The sequence below is a fragment of the Orbicella franksi genome, chromosome 3 (genome assembly GCF_964199315.1).
Source record: "Orbicella franksi chromosome 3, jaOrbFran1.1, whole genome shotgun sequence".
Lineage (NCBI taxonomy): Eukaryota > Metazoa > Cnidaria > Anthozoa > Scleractinia > Merulinidae > Orbicella > Orbicella franksi.
In genome coordinates, this window is record NC_138147.1 from 17,675,174 (window position 1) to 17,693,061 (window position 17,888).

Below are 17,888 nucleotides of genomic sequence, written 5' to 3' on the forward strand. Positions count from 1 at the left end.
TCGAACCCTGATGTAACAAACGTTTTGGTTGTTCTCAGTTTTGTCTAGGTTGTTGTAGTATAAGTAACAAGATTGATCATTGTAAGGGGTCCGTATTAAACTTCTGTGAGAAATAATTATAAATGTGTTTTACCTTTTCGTTCGAGTTTTGTTCTTCGCTGTTGAGGATGAAGTTAGGATGATGCCATTACATGATTACGCGCGATCCTCTCTGTACAAAGTTACCTCGCGTCTGCAATCTGCTGCTTTCTTTAACTTTCAAACAATTTTGACCACGCTCTCTTCTGTGCAGTTCTCTAGTGTTTCTTTGTTAAAAGCTTCTTACCAGGAAAATCGTTAAGTAGAGAATTGTTTTGAAAATTCGTGCTATCCAAAAAAAGAGAAGTAACATAGAGTGTGAAAGATTATTGTCCGAACTGAACATCTTGGATGCCTTGATATAGAGCGTTTCAACTCACGCGCCCAAGGGACCGTTCATTTTTTATGAGGGAGGGGGGGCTGGTGGGATTTGGGAAGCACCATTTAAAAATCGCATGACCTCCCCTCAGCTTACCAATTTTTTCACATGGCCCCCCCTTATAGCGGTCATTTTTTGGGATGACCCCCCCCCAAAAAAAAAATTGAACAAACAATATTTAGATTTCAACTTTTTTAATATTTCTCTATTATCCCCCTACTTCACGTTATTGTGCTCACTATGAAGACAATATTTACAATCCCTATACTACAGAGAGCTGTTGTTTAAAAAACAAATCAAAAGAAAGAGAAGTCAATTTCGGATCTCCTAGTTATGGCTCGCCCTGAGCGTGTGGCATTTGGCCTCTCATTGGTATCTTCCTCATCTGAATTGATGAATGCAAGAATGACATCACTTGAGTCATCTTCTCCCCTAGAGTCAATGGCATCACTGTCATACTCATCATTGTCACTTTCATCCGTTTCACTGCTGTCAGCACTTACCCTGTTGTCATTTTGTGTCAATGTCCTGGCATTTCTCAGTGTTGGTTGGCCAGCTCTGAGAGGACTCTTCTGCCGCAAGCATGAATGTCTTACAATTGCCTTTACTTTCTCACTCTTGCTGCTTTTCAAATGCTGCTTCAGCCCGTGGTGGTTCAAGTACTTGTTTTGTTCTGGAACACGTTGCTTTTTAAGCTTGGTTAATTAGATCTTCGCACAACTCAGTCCAAGGATAATCCTCATATGATTTATCTTTTGCGTCCCTACTTAACTTTGCCTTTTCTTCTGCTCTCCTTTTCCTTTTAAATTCCAGCACTTCAAGATGCTGAAGATAATCCACCACAAACTTTGATTTGACAATAAACTTATCTGCAAATAGAGCAACGCTCTCTGGGTCAGATAAAACCAGCCTGCCACCTCCATGCTCTTTCTTCGCTTGGACCCTTGGCTGCCAGTCATCTGGATCACGCCCTTCTTTTGGGGTCTTCTGGTAGGAGAGGTAGTGGTATTCCGGTAGGCAGGAATGGTCAGGAACTGGTTTAGGATATCTTTCTATGGGTGATCCAGTCCATTCACAACAAAAAGAACAAATTTCTCCTACCTTTTCTTGACAGGACAACTTTAGAAACTCTCTGTAGTTCTCCCCCTCCTCATAGTGCTCATTCATAAACTTCTCAATCTTACGGAAGTAACAGTAACCTGGAACAGAGTCTTTCCTTGCTCCTGCATTGTGATACTGAACCAAGTACGAAGTGTTGTGAAAAAACTGGAAATCTGTTGATGTGTTGTGTGAAACACATTGTTACATTTAATTTACAGATGTCTTTATTTGGAAGGTTTTTACCTCTACTCTAGTGATAGGCATGTATAAATGTTGCCCTGTCCAGGTAAAACAAAAAGCTACGAGTGTTCTCAAATCTTGCAAATAGTGGATTACTTTTTATCAATTTTAGCATACTTGTTGTGGTTTAAATTTATCTATGGTTTAAAATTTCTTAATTTTCAAGGTAAAATGGGGTTGACTAGCCTACACGACTTTTACGGTTCGTGACATTTGTACATTTACCGTTCTCTGTTCGGTCACTCGACCTTTCTTGTCGCTTCACTCGTGTTCATGAAGGGCACTTCATGTTGTGTAATAAGGAGGAATTGAGTGGAGTTGAGCCGTTAGATCGTGCTATGGCAAATTTTTACAGGTCATAGGTCTGCATGGTTTCCGCTGTTATCTGCATGTCGACTCGTTGAGTTTGACACCTCTGTAATTTGCCATGTGTTTATGCATTGTTTAGGCTCATTTCTATTGCAAGATATGCTTTTAAATCTCCATGAATTTGCTTTTGAGGGACAAAATATGAAATTTACCGTGAACATGTTGCTTACTTGCATTCTATATTGTGACGCCGGGCCCGGCTGTGATTAGAACTGTTTGCAAGCACAGTAGGTAGATCGTTATCACGGATATCATATTTGTTCTCCTACGATTTCCTTCGGAGACGCCGTAGCTTTACTTTGAGAAAGCTATACGTTTGTCTAGAGACATTCCTATGTTTCTTGCAGCTATCTGATCGAGCTTGTGTTTCTCTTGCTCGATGTATAGGTTTATTCCTCCTTTTTATTTCCTCCTCTTTTGCAAACCCCGTCTTTAAAATGGGTTTGATGCTATACGTTGAGTGCGTATTTTTGCTTTAAACTCCTTGACGTTAGTTGAGTGCTGCTATGTCTTGCACGATGTAGAACGGGGCACGTCCATAATAATCATGAAAGAGGCCATTCCAAAATGCGCAATAATGGCGAAAGCGACGAGTCGTTTAAGAAAAGGTTTACAGCTGAACGATCAAGGCAGTTTGACATCTTACAAGCAAAAGAAGCAATCTTTCTAAGTGCGGATGGCTGTTCAGAAAGGGCGAGTGAGTTTTCCATGCCAGGGTACCAGTTGAAGCCCAGTGATGGAAGAAAACTGACCTTCTCCATCAAAGAACACAGAGCAATGGTGGAAAAGTTGAATGCCACGATTCTACACTCTTTCAGTCCAATGGGCTTGCTTTAAAGCAGGGCGAAGAATTTGCCCACAGTTTTAATGTAAAACAGATCAAATTTATAGAAGCTAAGTTGACGAAGGTCACGCAGGACATGGAAGCACTAGAAAATAAGAAGAGCAATTATAACAGCATATTCAAGGGCATTCTCAAACAGCACATCAACAAAAGGAGAAGGAAAAAAGAAAACCGCAGAAAGTCAAATGAAAGAAAGAGGAAGCGGACTGAAAACAACGTCCAACGAGTTTATGGAATCTGTGTTGGAAACCCGCTAGGAAATGATCTTCCACAATGCCTTGTGTACCCTCCTAGAACGGCCATCCCGGAAGAGTGTATTGAAGTTGAGCATGTTGCCACGTCGTTATTTAGAAGAGATGGGCCATACATCGCATAGCTCTTGGAAGGGAATTATTTCACCAATGCTGCAAGAAGCAGAATCACCACCAACCTTGAGCAGGAAGTCAGAGATTATGTTTACACCTTCATGTACCCTGAAGAGTACACTCTGACGGAAAGCATTGCTGCTTCTTGCAGCATTGGTGAAGGAGACTCCCATAGCAGCACAAGCGGCGACGAAGAACTCGACGACAGCGAAGATGAAGATGACTGCCAGTGAAAGTTGCATTCGAAAATAACAGTGTTAAATACTTCTTTTCAGTAGCTACAAATGCTTTTTGTCGCCAAACGTTTTTTTCAAGCAAATGGAAAGTTTATAATAAATTTGTATCCTGCCTTCTATGTTTATTCTATAGCAATTTTTTTGATATTCAAACATCATGCCATTTTAAAGTTTTACTAAAATATTTCACGTGACCCCCCCTTTTTCCCTTATTTTTTTGGGATGGCCCCCCCTCGAAAGCCATTTTTTTTCGCATGGCCCCCCCCCAAATCCCACCAGCCCCCCCTACCTTATAAAAAATGAACGGTCCCCAATAGCAATGCAAAATTATTGAAACAAAAGAAATTGTTTACATGAGGATTAGTTTGGGACACCAACTGCAACATGGCCGCCATTTCTCGTTTCTGGGAAGCGTTCTCCGCCATGTACGAGACCAAATCATCCCTGCGATTAAGGTCATTATGACTTGTCAAATATCCCAACTAAGGCCTCGTCCAAACTAGGCCGGAGAAATTTGAGAACGCAGCTTTATTTCTACGACTTCCACGGTTTGGCCCTCCGAGGACACACTAATCCGTCACGAAAACGGAGGTTTTTGAAAACGCTCTTCAAACTAGAGGAATTTGTAAACGCCGGCTTGGCGTTTTAAGGTGGACGGAAAACATTTTGAAAACGGAGCCTTTCGCAAACGATGATCATGTGATTTCCCCGCCCAAGTATGCCTCAAACACAAATATAAAATGACCGGTGATTGCTGCGTTTTCAGATTTCTCCGGTTAAGTGAGGACGGAAAACATTTGAAGCTTTTTCAGAGTGAAAACGCCGTTTTCAAATTTCTCCGGCGTAGTGTGGAAAGGCCCTGAATAAATGCGTGAGCGCTGCTGGTATTGATTGATGCATAAGCGTGATAAATGAATGAATGAAAGACTTTATTAAAGTGTCGATAGTATTTAGCTTAAAAAACTGGGAAGGGTTACACAATACACAATAAAATATACACTTTATTTTGTCTTCCTACGAAAATAGAGGAACACTTTTGTTATTTAATCATAAACTGTCTTGTTTATGCAAAATAATCGATAAGCAGGCGACTGTGTATTGTAAAATGTATGTATTGTAGACCTTTTTGTTTGTCTTCCGTCTACCTAATGTATATATATTTTGAGGAAATTTTCCCAGATCCGTGTAACTAGCTAAACTACAATATCAAAGATTCCTAATCGGTTATCCAAGAAATGCGAGATTTGATACGAAAAATATGACTGAAAATTCGCAAAAAAGACAAAAACTATTGTTGTTTTACGGAAGTTATTTGTCAAATTTTCATAACAATTCGTATATGTCGTCGTGCCGATTTTTCGAGTTTGAATATGGGCAAACAATGTTTCAACGCTAAAATAATAATAATTGCCTTGGCAACATTCTGCCATTCGTAGTGGAAGTCTAGCACAGGAGACGAACTAAAATGTTTCGCTTGTTTTTAGCGCTCATTTCGCTTTTTGTTTTGGGTTGTTTTGCAAGCTCGTCCAACAAGGCAAGTTTTAATTTGACCTTAGGAATGCGTCTAGGAGCGTGTTTTCTGTTTATGGTTCGATGTTTGATTTCTCCCCTTACAGTAAACACCAGGAACTCGTGAAAACTTTTCGACTTTCTACAATACTGCGCATTGATCAAAAATCCTTTTAATTGATAACTTTTCCGGTGTATGTTTTCAGGTTTCTGCGAACGGGACACAGCAAAACCAGTGCGGACAGTCTTCCTTGAAAGATTGTTGCTGTCGCGACGGTAAGAACAGAAAATAATTCATTTGACAACCAGAAAATTTGTTCTCCTTTCTTTCTTCCTTTTCTTGAGAGTCAAAACCCTTTTCATAGCAGCAACATTTTTCATTGTTCTTCTCTTCCTCTTGATCCAAGGAAAAGATGGCCGTGTCGGGCGCGATGGGAGAGACGGAGTAAAGGTTGGTTTCTAAAAAATTAATATCGCAAACAGTTGTGAAAGAAGATGGAAAAAAACTAGAAATAAATTTACCTTGAGCCATTCCTGAGTTAATTTATAACAAAATTGATGTTAATTAATGCATACTGCTCTCTCACTGATTTACTAGACGTGGAATGTCGAAGAAATGCCGCTAACTTATAAACACCGCAGATTTTTCCGCTGTCTTTTTCGGCGGCGCGAACAGCACCAAAAGCACTATGCTTACTTAAGCTCTCAATTTGGACGAATTGCTAGTAATTCGCGAAATCAGAATATTAAGCCGGCTGTTTTCAGTAAAATGAATCACCGTTTTGCCGTTGTTTCTCTGTTTGTTTGCTTTAGTTATTTTCCTATTTTCAGGGCGAAAAAGGTGAGAGCGGTTGGCCAGGAAAAGATGGCGGAGTACCACGTCACGGAGCGATTAAGTTTGGCAACACCGCTGACATCTGCATACTGGGCACCGCTGGAACAGTTCGCTACAATCCTTCCCAGAATGCTTTACAACTCTGTGATGGCAGCGCTTGGTTGTCAGTGGTTACTGCTGGTAAAGGTCACGAGGCCTATAACCCAGGCAGTCACTGTTTGGATATTCTAAATTCTGGTGAGTTTCGAATGGAACAACATATTAAAACAAATATCAGATTGTAAAGAACTACAAGTTACAGAGGAAGATTATGAAAAACCTTTTCAAACGCAGAAAACTTACAAAGAAACAATGCCATATATTTTCTGATTTATTTCTTGTTTCTCTTTTGAAAAAAGCTGATAAAACTTGACATTGCCACCGGCAAAGTTGGAAACTAGGCGTGCCGTGATAAATCAAATGTTTTGACCTTCCTTCTTTAATTTAATTCTGCACCCATTCAGGTCAAAGCCGAGGTAACGGACTTTACTGGATCGATCCGAATGGTGGGTCAACAGATGACTCTTTCCAAGCTTTTTGCGACATGGAGACTAAGCGTGGAGGTTGGACACTAGTTGCCACTAAAGTCTCCCCAAATTTCGTCTTCATCAAAACTGCATTCTCAACTTCGGCCGCGAAAACTACCCTTGCAGATGCCGCCAGTCATATCCATCCGAGCATGGGGGACTGGGAAGAAGTCATGTTCCGCTTTGGGGACATCAGTACCATCCGGGTCATTTACAGCAGGAAGGCTGGTGCACCACAAAACGAGAAAACAGAGTTCGAAAAGTTCTTAATGGGGGTTCTGCTTCGTTGTTTAAGAACGTCTTCGGCTTTTACAAGTACAGTCCAGCAGATAATAACAAGAGAAGTCCAGCTGTGGGTTTTGCCAAAATATCCCGGCTACATTTCTATTCCACTCATGGGATTACAGAGGATCATGCAGATACTGACAAGTGGCTTGACATGTGGAATGGTGTCGATGGTCATGGAAACAACTACGTCACTTCCGACGACAGCAAGGCGCTTGGTACCAAGTGTATCGCGGGCTACTGCTATCTGAACAAACCAATCTGGGTGATGGTGCGATAGAAGCAAGGTTCATTTGGAAACTTAGAAATACAGTGACTAGGGTGTAGAGCTGACAATGTAAACACTGATGTAGCAAACGTTTTGGTTGTTCTCAGTTTTGTCTAAGTTGTTGTAGTATAAGTACCAAGATTGATCATTGTAATGATCCGTATTAAACTTCTGTGGGAAATAATTATAAATTGTGTTTTAGCTTTTCGTTCTCGGCTTAATGTATGTTCTTCGCTGTCGTGTTGAGGATGATGTCAGGATGATGTCACTGCATGATTACGGGCGTTTCTCTCTGTATAAAGTTACCTCGCGTCTGCAGCCCGGATCTGGGCCGTCGATAAAACCAGGAACATGGAACATTCTGGAACATCGAATAATTATAAAAATTATGCGAAAAAACTGCGAAAAATATGTAAAATTAAATTTTTAAAAGTTAAATCAAACAAAAATAAACTGGTATCAGCTCGGAAAACAAAAACAAAACAAAAACATGACAAAAAAAAAAGGTAAAAAGACAGAAAACTGAAAATCACTGCGATGAGTGAAGGCTAGGAAGTCAGAAGAGTAATCCATTCCCTCCAGTCGTTGGCCGTCACTTTAATCAAGTGACTGCCCCTTATTCGCAGATTTCGTTCTTCACAGAAAACCAAAGTGGTGGCTTTCGAACTCCTTAATCAGACCGAAAAATATGGGTACACGAGTGTGATTCCTTTATTCAGTTCATTACGTCAATTCAAAGATATGCGTAGTACACGCCATTTCTCATAAAGAAATAGCTTCTCCATAAGATAGAAGTGGAAACTCTTCGGCATTGAGTTTCTTTTCTAAAGTAGTTCGGACTGCTCGAGCTCTGATGATTTATTGATAATAACTTCAAGCTCGTTATGTCCTGTAAACATCGAAGAGTATTAAAGATCGAAGAACGTTCCGTTATGATCGCTTCTCCTGTTATTTTCGACCGTTCCCGACAATTCCGTAGAGCCGATTACAACAGTCCATGTTTGTGTTGAAAAAAAAACCCAGTAATGTAAAGTAGCCGCGCCTGTGTACAGCCGCCCCTCCCCTCCAAAAAAAATCGAGAAGGATTTACCAAGGGAGGGGGAGGGGTGCTGTACACAGGCTACTGTAAGGCCACATGACGCAATTGGCGGGAAAGAAGAGGAGCCTCCACTCATTGTAGTCAGTTGAATGAATACCCAACGCTCCCTACCCCTCCCCTACCCCCCAAAATATCTTTTCATATTTCGAGCTGATACCGGTTTATTTTTGTATATTTTAGTTTTGAAAATTTAATTTCACATATTGTTTTTCATAATTATTATAATTATTCAATGTTCCGGGATGTTCCGGAATGTTCGGAATGTTCCATGTTCCTGATTTTATCGACGGCCCTCGGATCTGTTGCTCTTTTTAACTTTTAAACAATTCTGACCACCCTCTCTTCTGTGCAGTTATCTAGTGTTTCTTTGTTTAAAGCTTCTTATCAAGAAAATCGTTAGGTAGAGAATTGTTTTGAAAATTCGTGCTATCCAAAAAAGAGAAGTAACAGGTTGTAAAAGATTGTTGTCAGAACTGAACATCTTGGATGCCTTGATAATCCATATATGGACCGTTTTAACACATGTGGCCAACAGCAACCCAAAATTATTGACATGAGGATTAGATTGGGACACCAACATCCTCGGAGACCCAAGCGGCTGCTAGTCGGACGAAAGTTAACCTCAAGACCAGACAAGCCCCTTATTCCTACCGAACCAGGGGCCCGTTTCTCGAAAGCCCTAGAAACTTTTCGGGCCCGTAAAGCGATTTTTAGTTCATCTGTATCTAAAAACGGAGAACTGTATACGCCTGAAACTTCTTGTATGAAGGAAACCTCTGTTCATATCAAGAATACGTGAAAAAAAAACCAGCTCTGTAATCATAAGCTTCGAGATTTTGCTATAGCTTTCCGGGTGCGAAAACTTTTCGGGATTTTCGAGAATGGGGCTTGAACGGGGCCCCAGTTCCAGAAGTGTTCGAATTCCGTCCCGCTGATTGGCCAGAAAAATATTTTTCTGACCAATCAGCGAGGAGGTCTAGCCGAGCGACTCTGTTGTCTCCTTACACGAAGTATTACACGAAGTTTTACGCGAAGTGGTTTTCCTCATCGATCGCAGTGGCGGGAAGATTCTCGTGGAGAGTTTCAGAAGAAAAGATTCAAGGAAGCCGAGGAAATCACAAGCTGTAACATGGGCACAAGGGAGCAATACTCGTCGATGAATTTTCACGGCAGACCAATGGAAGGTATATTGTAAATTTGTATCGCTATTGTACGCGATTTCTACACTGTTGTTGATGGCGCGCGAAGCACAACCTTATATATATATTTACAAGTGAATATATGAAAGACCATATATTTGAACTGCGGGGAAAGATATGAAGATGCTGTGCTCTGCACGGTTAATAATATCGCAGAGCACTGCACCGGTATCGCAGAGGTCATGGGTTCGAATCCCGTTCACGGCCTGAATATTTTTCAGGCTTTAATTTCACAACTGTTTAAGTTGTGTGTATAACTGCGATGATCAATCACATCTTCACAACTTCTATTTCTCGACTTCCGAAACTTTCCACGATGTGTGAATCTCCGTTGCACGGGCCACTCTACTATGTCGATGGTCTACGGTCTATCTATCGGTAGGACTAAGTGCCCATGGGCCTGTCTGCTCTTGAAGTAAACTTTCGCCTGCAGAATTCCGCTCGCCCGAAAAGATCGCATCGTTCCGACTAGCAACCCCTGGGTCTCCGAGGATGGGACACCAACTGCAACATGGCCGCCATTTCTCGTTTCTGGGAAGCGTTCTCCGCCACGTGCAGGACACCCACGTGCGAGACCAAATCATCCCTGGGATTAAGGTCATTATGACGTGTCAAATATTCCAACTAAAACCCCGTCCAAACTGCGCCGGAGAAATTTGAGAACGCAGCTTTATTTCCACGACTTCTACGGTTTGGCCTTCCGACCACACTTATCCGTCACGAAAACGAAGCTTTTCGAAAACGCTCTTCAAACCGGAGGAATTTGAAAACGCCGGCTTGACGTTTTAGGGTGGACGGAAAACATTTTGAAAACGGAGCCTTTCGAAAACGCTCTTCAAACCGGAGGAATTTGTAAACGCCGGCTTGGCGTGTTAGTGTGGACGAAAAAAGCGGGCCCTAAATAAATGCGTGAGCGCGGCAGGTATTGACTGATGCATAAGCGTGATATACTGTATTTTGTCTTCCTTCGAAAATAGAGGAACACTTCTTTTCTGATTTAATTATAAACTGTCTTGTTTATGCAAAATAATCGATAAGCAGGCGACTGTGTATTGTAATATGTATGTATAGTAGACCTTTTTGTATGTCTTCCGTCTACCTAATGTATATATATTTTGAGGAAATTTTCCCAGATCCGTGTGACTAGCTTAACTACGTTTTCAAAGATTCCTAATCGGTTATCCAAGAAATGCGAGATTTGATACGAAAAAGATGACTGAAAATTCGCAAAAAAAAAAAAAAACTATTGTTGTTTTACGGAAGTTGTTTGTCAAATTTTCATAACAATTCGTATATGTCGTCGTGCCGATTTTTCGAGTTTGAATATGGGCAAACAATGTTTCAACACTAAAATAATAATAATTGCATTGGCAGCGTTCTGTCATTCTTAGTGGAAGTCAAGCAGAGGTGACGGACTAAAATGTTTCGCTTGTTTTTAGCGCTCATTTCGCTTTTTATTTCGGGGTGTTTAGCAAGCTCGTCCAACAAGGGAAGTTCTAATTTGACCTTAGGAATGCGTCTAGGAGCGTGTTTTCTGTTTATTGTTCGATGTTTGATTTCTCCCCTTACAATAAACACCAGGAACTCGTGAAAACTGTTCGACTTTCTAGAATTCTGCGCATTGATCAAAAATCCTTTTAATTGATACTGAGCTTTTCCAGTGTATGTTTCCAGGTTTCTGCAAACGGGACACAGCAAAACCCGTGCGGAAAGTCTTCCTTAAAAGATTGCTGCTGTCGCGACGGTAAGAACAGAATAATTCATTTGACAAGCAGAAAATTTATTCTTCTTTATTTCTTCCTTTTCTTGTGAGTCAAACCCCTTTTCATAGCAGCAACATATTTCATTGTCCTTCACTTCTTCTTGATCCAAGGAAAAGATGGCCGTGACGGGCGCGATGGGAGAGACGGAGTAAAGGTTCGTTTTCAAACTACGACTCTTTTAAAGAATTTTTTTAAAAAATTATACAGGTACACAGACATCGAGATTTACATAGATCCATTCCTGCGATGAACCTTAACAAGAAATTAACGTTATTTATGCATATTAAGGCTGGCGAATGCTTTCTCGTTGATTTACTAGCCGTAGAATGCCGAAGAAATGTCGCTGACTGAAAACATTGCAGATAAACCGCTGTTTTCTTTTCGGTAGAGTGAACCGGATAGTTTTCAATTCGGACTAATTGCTAGCAATATGCTTAATCATTAAGCCATTTTCAATTAAAGGAATCACCATTTTACCGTTCTTTGTCTGTTTGCTTCCTCTTGTTATTTTCCTTTTTTTAGGGTGAAAAAGGTGAGAGCGGTTCGCCTGGAAAAGACGGAATACCACATCAAGGAGCGATTAAGTTTAGCGACACCGCTGACACCTGCATACCGGGCACCGCTGGAACAGTTCGCTACAGTACTTCCCAGAATGCTTTACAACTCTGTGATGGCAGCGCTTGGTTGTCAGTGGTTACTACTGGTAAAGGTCACGTGGCCTATAACCCAGGCAGTCACTGTTTGGATATTCTAAATTCTGGTGAGTTTCTAATGGAACAACATATTAAAATAACGGAGGCTTTGGACAAACAATTAAGAATAAAAATCAGCGATAATAATTTCGAATGACGTTTCGATGATTCGTTCATCATTTTCAAATTCTAAAAGTCAGATTCCTATACCTTCTTTTTGTATTGAGAAAGCGTGTGAAAGTCTCGTTGCATGTGACTAAAAATTCTACAATATTAGATTGCAGCGAAGTACGGGCTAGAAAGGAACATTATAACAAGGTTTGGAAACCCTCTGTAAAATCCATACCAAAACAATGCCAGACATTTTTTGATTTATTTCTGTTTTCTTGTGGAAATAACTTGATGAAACTGAACATTACCACCAGCAAAGTTAAAAACTACGCGTGCCGTAATAAATCATCGGTTTTGACCCTCTTTCTTTAATTTCATTCTGCACCCATTCAGGTCAAAGCCGAGGTAACGGACTTTACTGGATCGATCCAAATGGTGGCTCAACAGATGACTCGTTCCAAGCGTTTTGCGACATGGACACTGAGCGTGGAGGTTGGACACTAGTTGCCACCAAAGTCTCCCCAAATTTCCCCTTCATCAAAACCGCATTCTCAACCTCGGCCGCCAAAACTACCCTTGCGGATGCTGCCAGTCATATCCATCCTGGCATGGGGGACTGGGAAGAGGTCATGTTCCGCTTTGGGGACATCAGTACCATCCGGGTTATTTACAGCAGGAAGGCTGGTGCACCACAAAACGAGAAAACAGAGTTCGAAAAGTTCTTAATGGGGGGTTCTGCTTCGATGTTCAATAAGACCGTCTTCGGCTTTTACAAGTACAGCCCAGCAGATCATAACAAGAGAAGTCCGGCTGTGGGTTTTACCACAATATCCGGACTACACTTCAAACCAACCCACGGGATTTCACAGGGTCATGAACTTACCGACAAGTGGCTTGACATGTGGAGTGGTGTTGATGATAAAGGAAACAACTACGTCTCTTCCGACGACAGCAAGGCGCTTGGTACCAAGTGTATCGCAGGCTACTGCTATCTGAACAAACCAATCTGGGTGATGGTGCGATAGAAACAAGGTTCATTTGGAAACTTAGAAATACAGTGACTAGGGTGTAGAGCTGACAATGTAAACACTGATGTAGCAAACGTTTTGGTTGTTCTCAGTTTTGTCTAGGTTGTTGTAGTATAAGTAACAAGATTGATCATTGTAAGGGATCCGTATTAAACTTCTGTGAGAAATAATTATAAATGTGTTTTACCTTTTCGTTCGAGTTTTGTTCTTCGCTGTTGAGGATGAAGTTAGGATGATGCCATTACATGATTACGCGCGATCCTCTCTGTACAAAGTTACCTCGCGTCTGCAATCTGCTGCTTTCTTTAACTTTCAAACAATTTTGACCACCCTCTCTTCTGTGCAGTTCTCTAGTGTTTCTTTGTTAAAAGCTTCTTACCAGGAAAATCGTTAAGTAGAGAATTGTTTTGAAAATTCGTGCTATCCAAAAAAAGAGAAGTAACATAGATTGTGAAAGATTGTTGTCAGAACTGAACATCTTGGATGCCTTGATATAGAGCGTTTGAACTCACGCGCCCAAAAGCAATTCAAAATTTTTGAAACAAAAGAAATTGTTTACATGAGGATTAGTTTGGGACACCAACTGCAACATGGCCGCCATTTCTCGTTTCTGGGAAGCGTTCTCCACCATGTGCGAGACCAAATCATCCCTGGGATTAAGGTCATTATGACTTGTCAAATATCCCAACTAAGGCCCCGTCCAAACCAGGCCGGAGAAATTTGAGAACGCAGCTATATTTCTAGGACTTCTACGGTTTGGCCCTCTGACCACTCTAAACCGTCACGAAAACGTAGCTTTGCGAAAACGCTCTTCAAACCGGAGGAATTTGTAAACGCCGGCTTGGCGCTTTAAGGTGGACGGAAAACATTTTGAAAACGGAGCTTTTCGCGAACGATAATCATGTGATTTTCCTGGCCAAGTATGCCTCAAACACAAATCTAAAATCACCGATGGTTGTTGCGTTTTCAAATTTCTCCGGTTAAGTGAGGACGGGAAACGTTCTAAGCGTTTTCAGGGTTAAAACGCCGTTCTCAAATTTCTCCGGCGTAGTGTGGACAGGCCCTAAATAAATGCGTGAGCGCTGCTGTATTGACTGATGCATAAGCGTGATGATGATATGAGTGAATGAATGAATGAAAGATTTTAATTAAGTGTCAATACTAGTATTTAGGTTAAAAAGTTAATTGGGGACACTCTTTACACAGTAAAATATATACTGTATTTTGTCTTCCTACGAAAATAGAGGAACACTTTTGTTATTTAATCATAAACTGTCTTGTTTATGCAAAATAATCGATAAGCAGGCGACTGTGTATTGTAATATGTATGTACAGCAGATCTTTTTCTTTGTCTTCCGTCTACCTAATGTATATATATTTTGAGGAAATTTTCCCAGATTCGTGTAACTAGCTAAACTACAATATCAAAGATTCCTAATCGGTTGTCCAAGGAATGCGAGATTTGATACGAAAAAGATAACTGAAAATTCGCAAAAAAAGACAAAAACTATTGTTGTTTTACGGAAGTTATTTGTCAAACTCGTCGTCTGTCGTCGTGCCGATCTTTCGAGTTTGAATATGGGCAAACAATGTTTCAACGCTAAAATAATAATAGTTGCATTAGCAACGTTCTGCCATTCGTAGTGGAAGTCTAGCACAGGAGGCGAACTAAAATGTTTCGCTTGTTTTTAACGCTCATTTCGCTTTTTATTTTGGGGTGTTTTGCAAGCCCGTCCAACAAGGCAAGTTCTAATTTGACCTTAGGAATGCGTCTAGGAGCGTGTTTTCTGTTTATTGTTCGATGTTTGATTCCTCCCCTTACAGTAAACACCAGGAACTCGTGAAAACTGGTCGACTTTCTAGAATTCTGCGCATTGATCAAAAATCCTCTTAATTGATAGCTTTTCCAGTGTATGTTTCCAGGTTTCTGCGAATGGGACACAGCAAAACCAGTGCGGACAGTCTTCCTTGAAAGATTGCTGCTGTCGCGACGGTAAGAACAGAAAATAATTCATTTGACAACCAGAAAATTTGTTCTCCTTTATTTCCTCCTTTTCTTGTGAGTCAAACCCCTTTTCATAGCAGCAACATTTTTCATTGTTCTTCTCTTCTTCTTGATCCAAGGAAAAGATGGCCGTGACGGGCGCGATGGGAGAGACGGAGTAAAGGTTGGTTTCTATAAAATTTAATATTGGCACACAGTTGTGAAAAAAGATGGAAAAAAAACTAGAAATAAATTTACCTTGAACCATTCCTGTGTTAATTTATAAGAAAATTGATGTTAATTAATGCATACTGCTCTCTCACTGATTTACTAGACTTAGAATGTTGAAGAAATGCCGCTAACTTTTAAACACCGCAGATTTTTCCGCTGTTTTTTTCGGTGGCGCGAACAGCACCAAAAGCACTATGCTTACTTAAGTTCTCAATTTGGACGAATTGCTAGTAATTCGCGAAATCAGAATCTTAATCCGGCTGTTTTCAGTAAAATGAATCACCGTTTCACCGTTGTTTCTCTGTTTGTTTGCTTTAGTTATTTTCCTATTTTCAGGGCGAAAAAGGTGAGAGCGGTTGGCCAGGAAAAGATGGCGGAGTACCACGTCACGAAGCGATTAAGTTTGGCAACACCGCTGACATCTGTATTATGGGCACCGCTGGAACAGTTCGCTACAATCCTTCCCAGAATTCTTTACAACTCTGTGATGGCAGCGCGTGGTTGTCAGTGGTTACTGCTGGTAAAGGTCACGAGGCCTATAACCCAGGCAGTCACTGTTTGGATATTCTAAATTCTGGTGAGTTTCGAATGGAACAACATATTAAAACAAATATCAGATTGTAAAGAACTACAAGTTACAGAGGAAGATTATAAAAAGCCTTTTCAAACGCAGAAAACTTATAACGAAACAATGCCATATATTTTCTGATTTATGTCTCGTTTCTCTTTTGAAATAAGCCGATAAAACTTGACATTGCCACCGGCAAAGTTGGAAACTAGGCGTGCCGTGATAAATCAAATGTTTTGACCCTCCGTCTTTAATTTAATTCTGCACCCATTCAGGTCAAAGCCGAGATAATGGACTTTACTGGATCGATCCGAATAGTGGCTCAACAGATGACTCGTTCCAAGCTTTTTGCGACATGGACACTGAGCGTGGAGGTTGGACACTAGTTGCCACCAAAGTCTCCCCAAATTTCCCCTTCATCAAAACCGTATTCTCAACCTCGGCCGCCAAAACTACCCTTGCAGATGCCGCCAGTCATATCCATCCTGGCATGGGGGACTGGGAAGAGGTCATGTTCCGCTTTGGGGACATCAGTACCATCCGGGTTATTTACAGCAGGAAGGCTGGTGCACCACAAAACGAGAAAACAGAGTTCGACAAGTTCTTAATGGGGGGTTCTGCTTCGATGTTCAATAAGACCGTCTTCGGCTTTTACAAGTACAGCCCAGCAGATCATAACAAGAGAAGTCCGGCTGTGGGCTTCACCAGAATATCCGGACTACACTTCAAACCAACCCACGGGATTTCACAGGGTCATGAACTTACCGACAAGTGGCTTGGCATGTGGAGTGGTGTTGATGGTAAAGGAAACAACTATGTCACTTCCGACGACAGCAAGGCGCTTGGTACCAAGTGTATCAGATCGCAGGCTACTGCTATCTGAACAAACCAATCTGGGTGATGGTGCGATAGAAACAAGGTTCATTTGGAAACTTAGAAATACAGTGACTAGGGTGTAGAGCTGACAATGTAAACACTGATGAAGCAAAGTTAACTCGTTGGTTTTTCTCATTTGTGTCTAGGTTGTTGTAGTATAAGTAACAAGATTGATCATTGTAAGGGATCCGTATTAAACTTCTCTGAGAAATAATTATAAATTGTGGTTTAGCTTATCGTTCGATTTTTGTTTTTCGCTGTCGAAGATGATGTCAGGATGATGTCATTGCATTATTACCCGCGATCCCCTCTCCACCAAGTTACGCGTCTGCAATCTGTTGCTTTCAAGTTCTTTTCAAAAAGTTTTGACTGCTGTCCACTCTTCTGTATACAATCATCTCGTGTCTCTTTGTTTCTACTTTATTTCGTCTCCTCCCTAGTTCAAGTCGTTCAATTCAATTTTTAAGTTCATATTACTTCGTAACCAGAAAAAATTTTTAAAGCAGCCTACTGAAGTTCACAAGTTCAACAAAGTTATTCCAACATATGCGCTTAAAGCTATTTTCGCAGACGAGGCAAAAAAGGACATTACATTGGATTATGGTGTACGCTTACGGATACTGAATTTTATTGCGCAGCTCATGCTAACTGTGTTATAATTAACAATTATTCCACGAGCGCGCGATGGATATGAGATGGTAAATAGCGTGGCATATATAAACAATAGCCTCCATTTGGCGTAAAAAATATTCCCCAGTTTTAGCTAGGCCATATCCAGTCACGTGACGCGTTTAGAGCAATCGCGTGCGAGCGAAAATAATTGGACGGATTATAAGGGGTGGCAGATAGTCAACGAGGCGCGTAGCGCAGAATTGGATATAATCATTTCATATCCAACAAGCTCTTGTGGAATAATTGTTTCATTAGAAAAGCTCCCAAAACATAGAAAACTAAACTAAAATAAAAGTAAAAACGCTCCAAAAAATTCCGCGCGCGCTTACCAAATTTGTAGCGCAGGTATCATTATGCAATGAACACAGTAGGCCACACGTGGAATACATCAGGTAGTTGAAGCGGTGCCCAGGCCAGCTCCCTGGCATTAGCATTGTTAAAAAAAGAAAATGGCAAATACAACTGAGTCATTCGAATGCTCCGCGCTGAGAACAAAAAAGGCAAATGCCATACCCCTTTGTTCATCAAGAAAACAACACGGAACAAAGTTTAATAAATTACAGCAAGAAGTGTCATCGAAGTCATTCAGC

The 17,888-nt window shown here is 40.9% G+C and overlaps 1 protein-coding gene and 2 pseudogenes across 1 annotated transcript; all 3 read left to right on the plus strand.

The window, feature by feature from the left end:
* The first annotated feature begins 5,077 nt into the window (after positions 1-5,077).
* LOC145481617 (uncharacterized) lies at positions 5,078-7,087 on the plus strand (annotated as a pseudogene).
* Positions 7,088-11,017: 3,930 nt separating this feature from the next.
* LOC145483091 (uncharacterized) lies at positions 11,018-13,289 on the plus strand (the record flags this gene model as incomplete). The annotated part of the gene is made up of 4 exons (XM_081461703.1): positions 11,018-11,117; positions 11,247-11,290; positions 11,659-11,896; positions 12,333-13,289. Coding segments are annotated over 4 exons (1,014 nt in total), but the record flags the coding sequence as incomplete, so codon positions are not given.
* Positions 13,290-14,848: 1,559 nt separating this feature from the next.
* Positions 14,849-17,803, plus strand: LOC145482378 (uncharacterized; annotated as a pseudogene).
* The last annotated feature ends 85 nt before the right edge of the window (positions 17,804-17,888 follow it).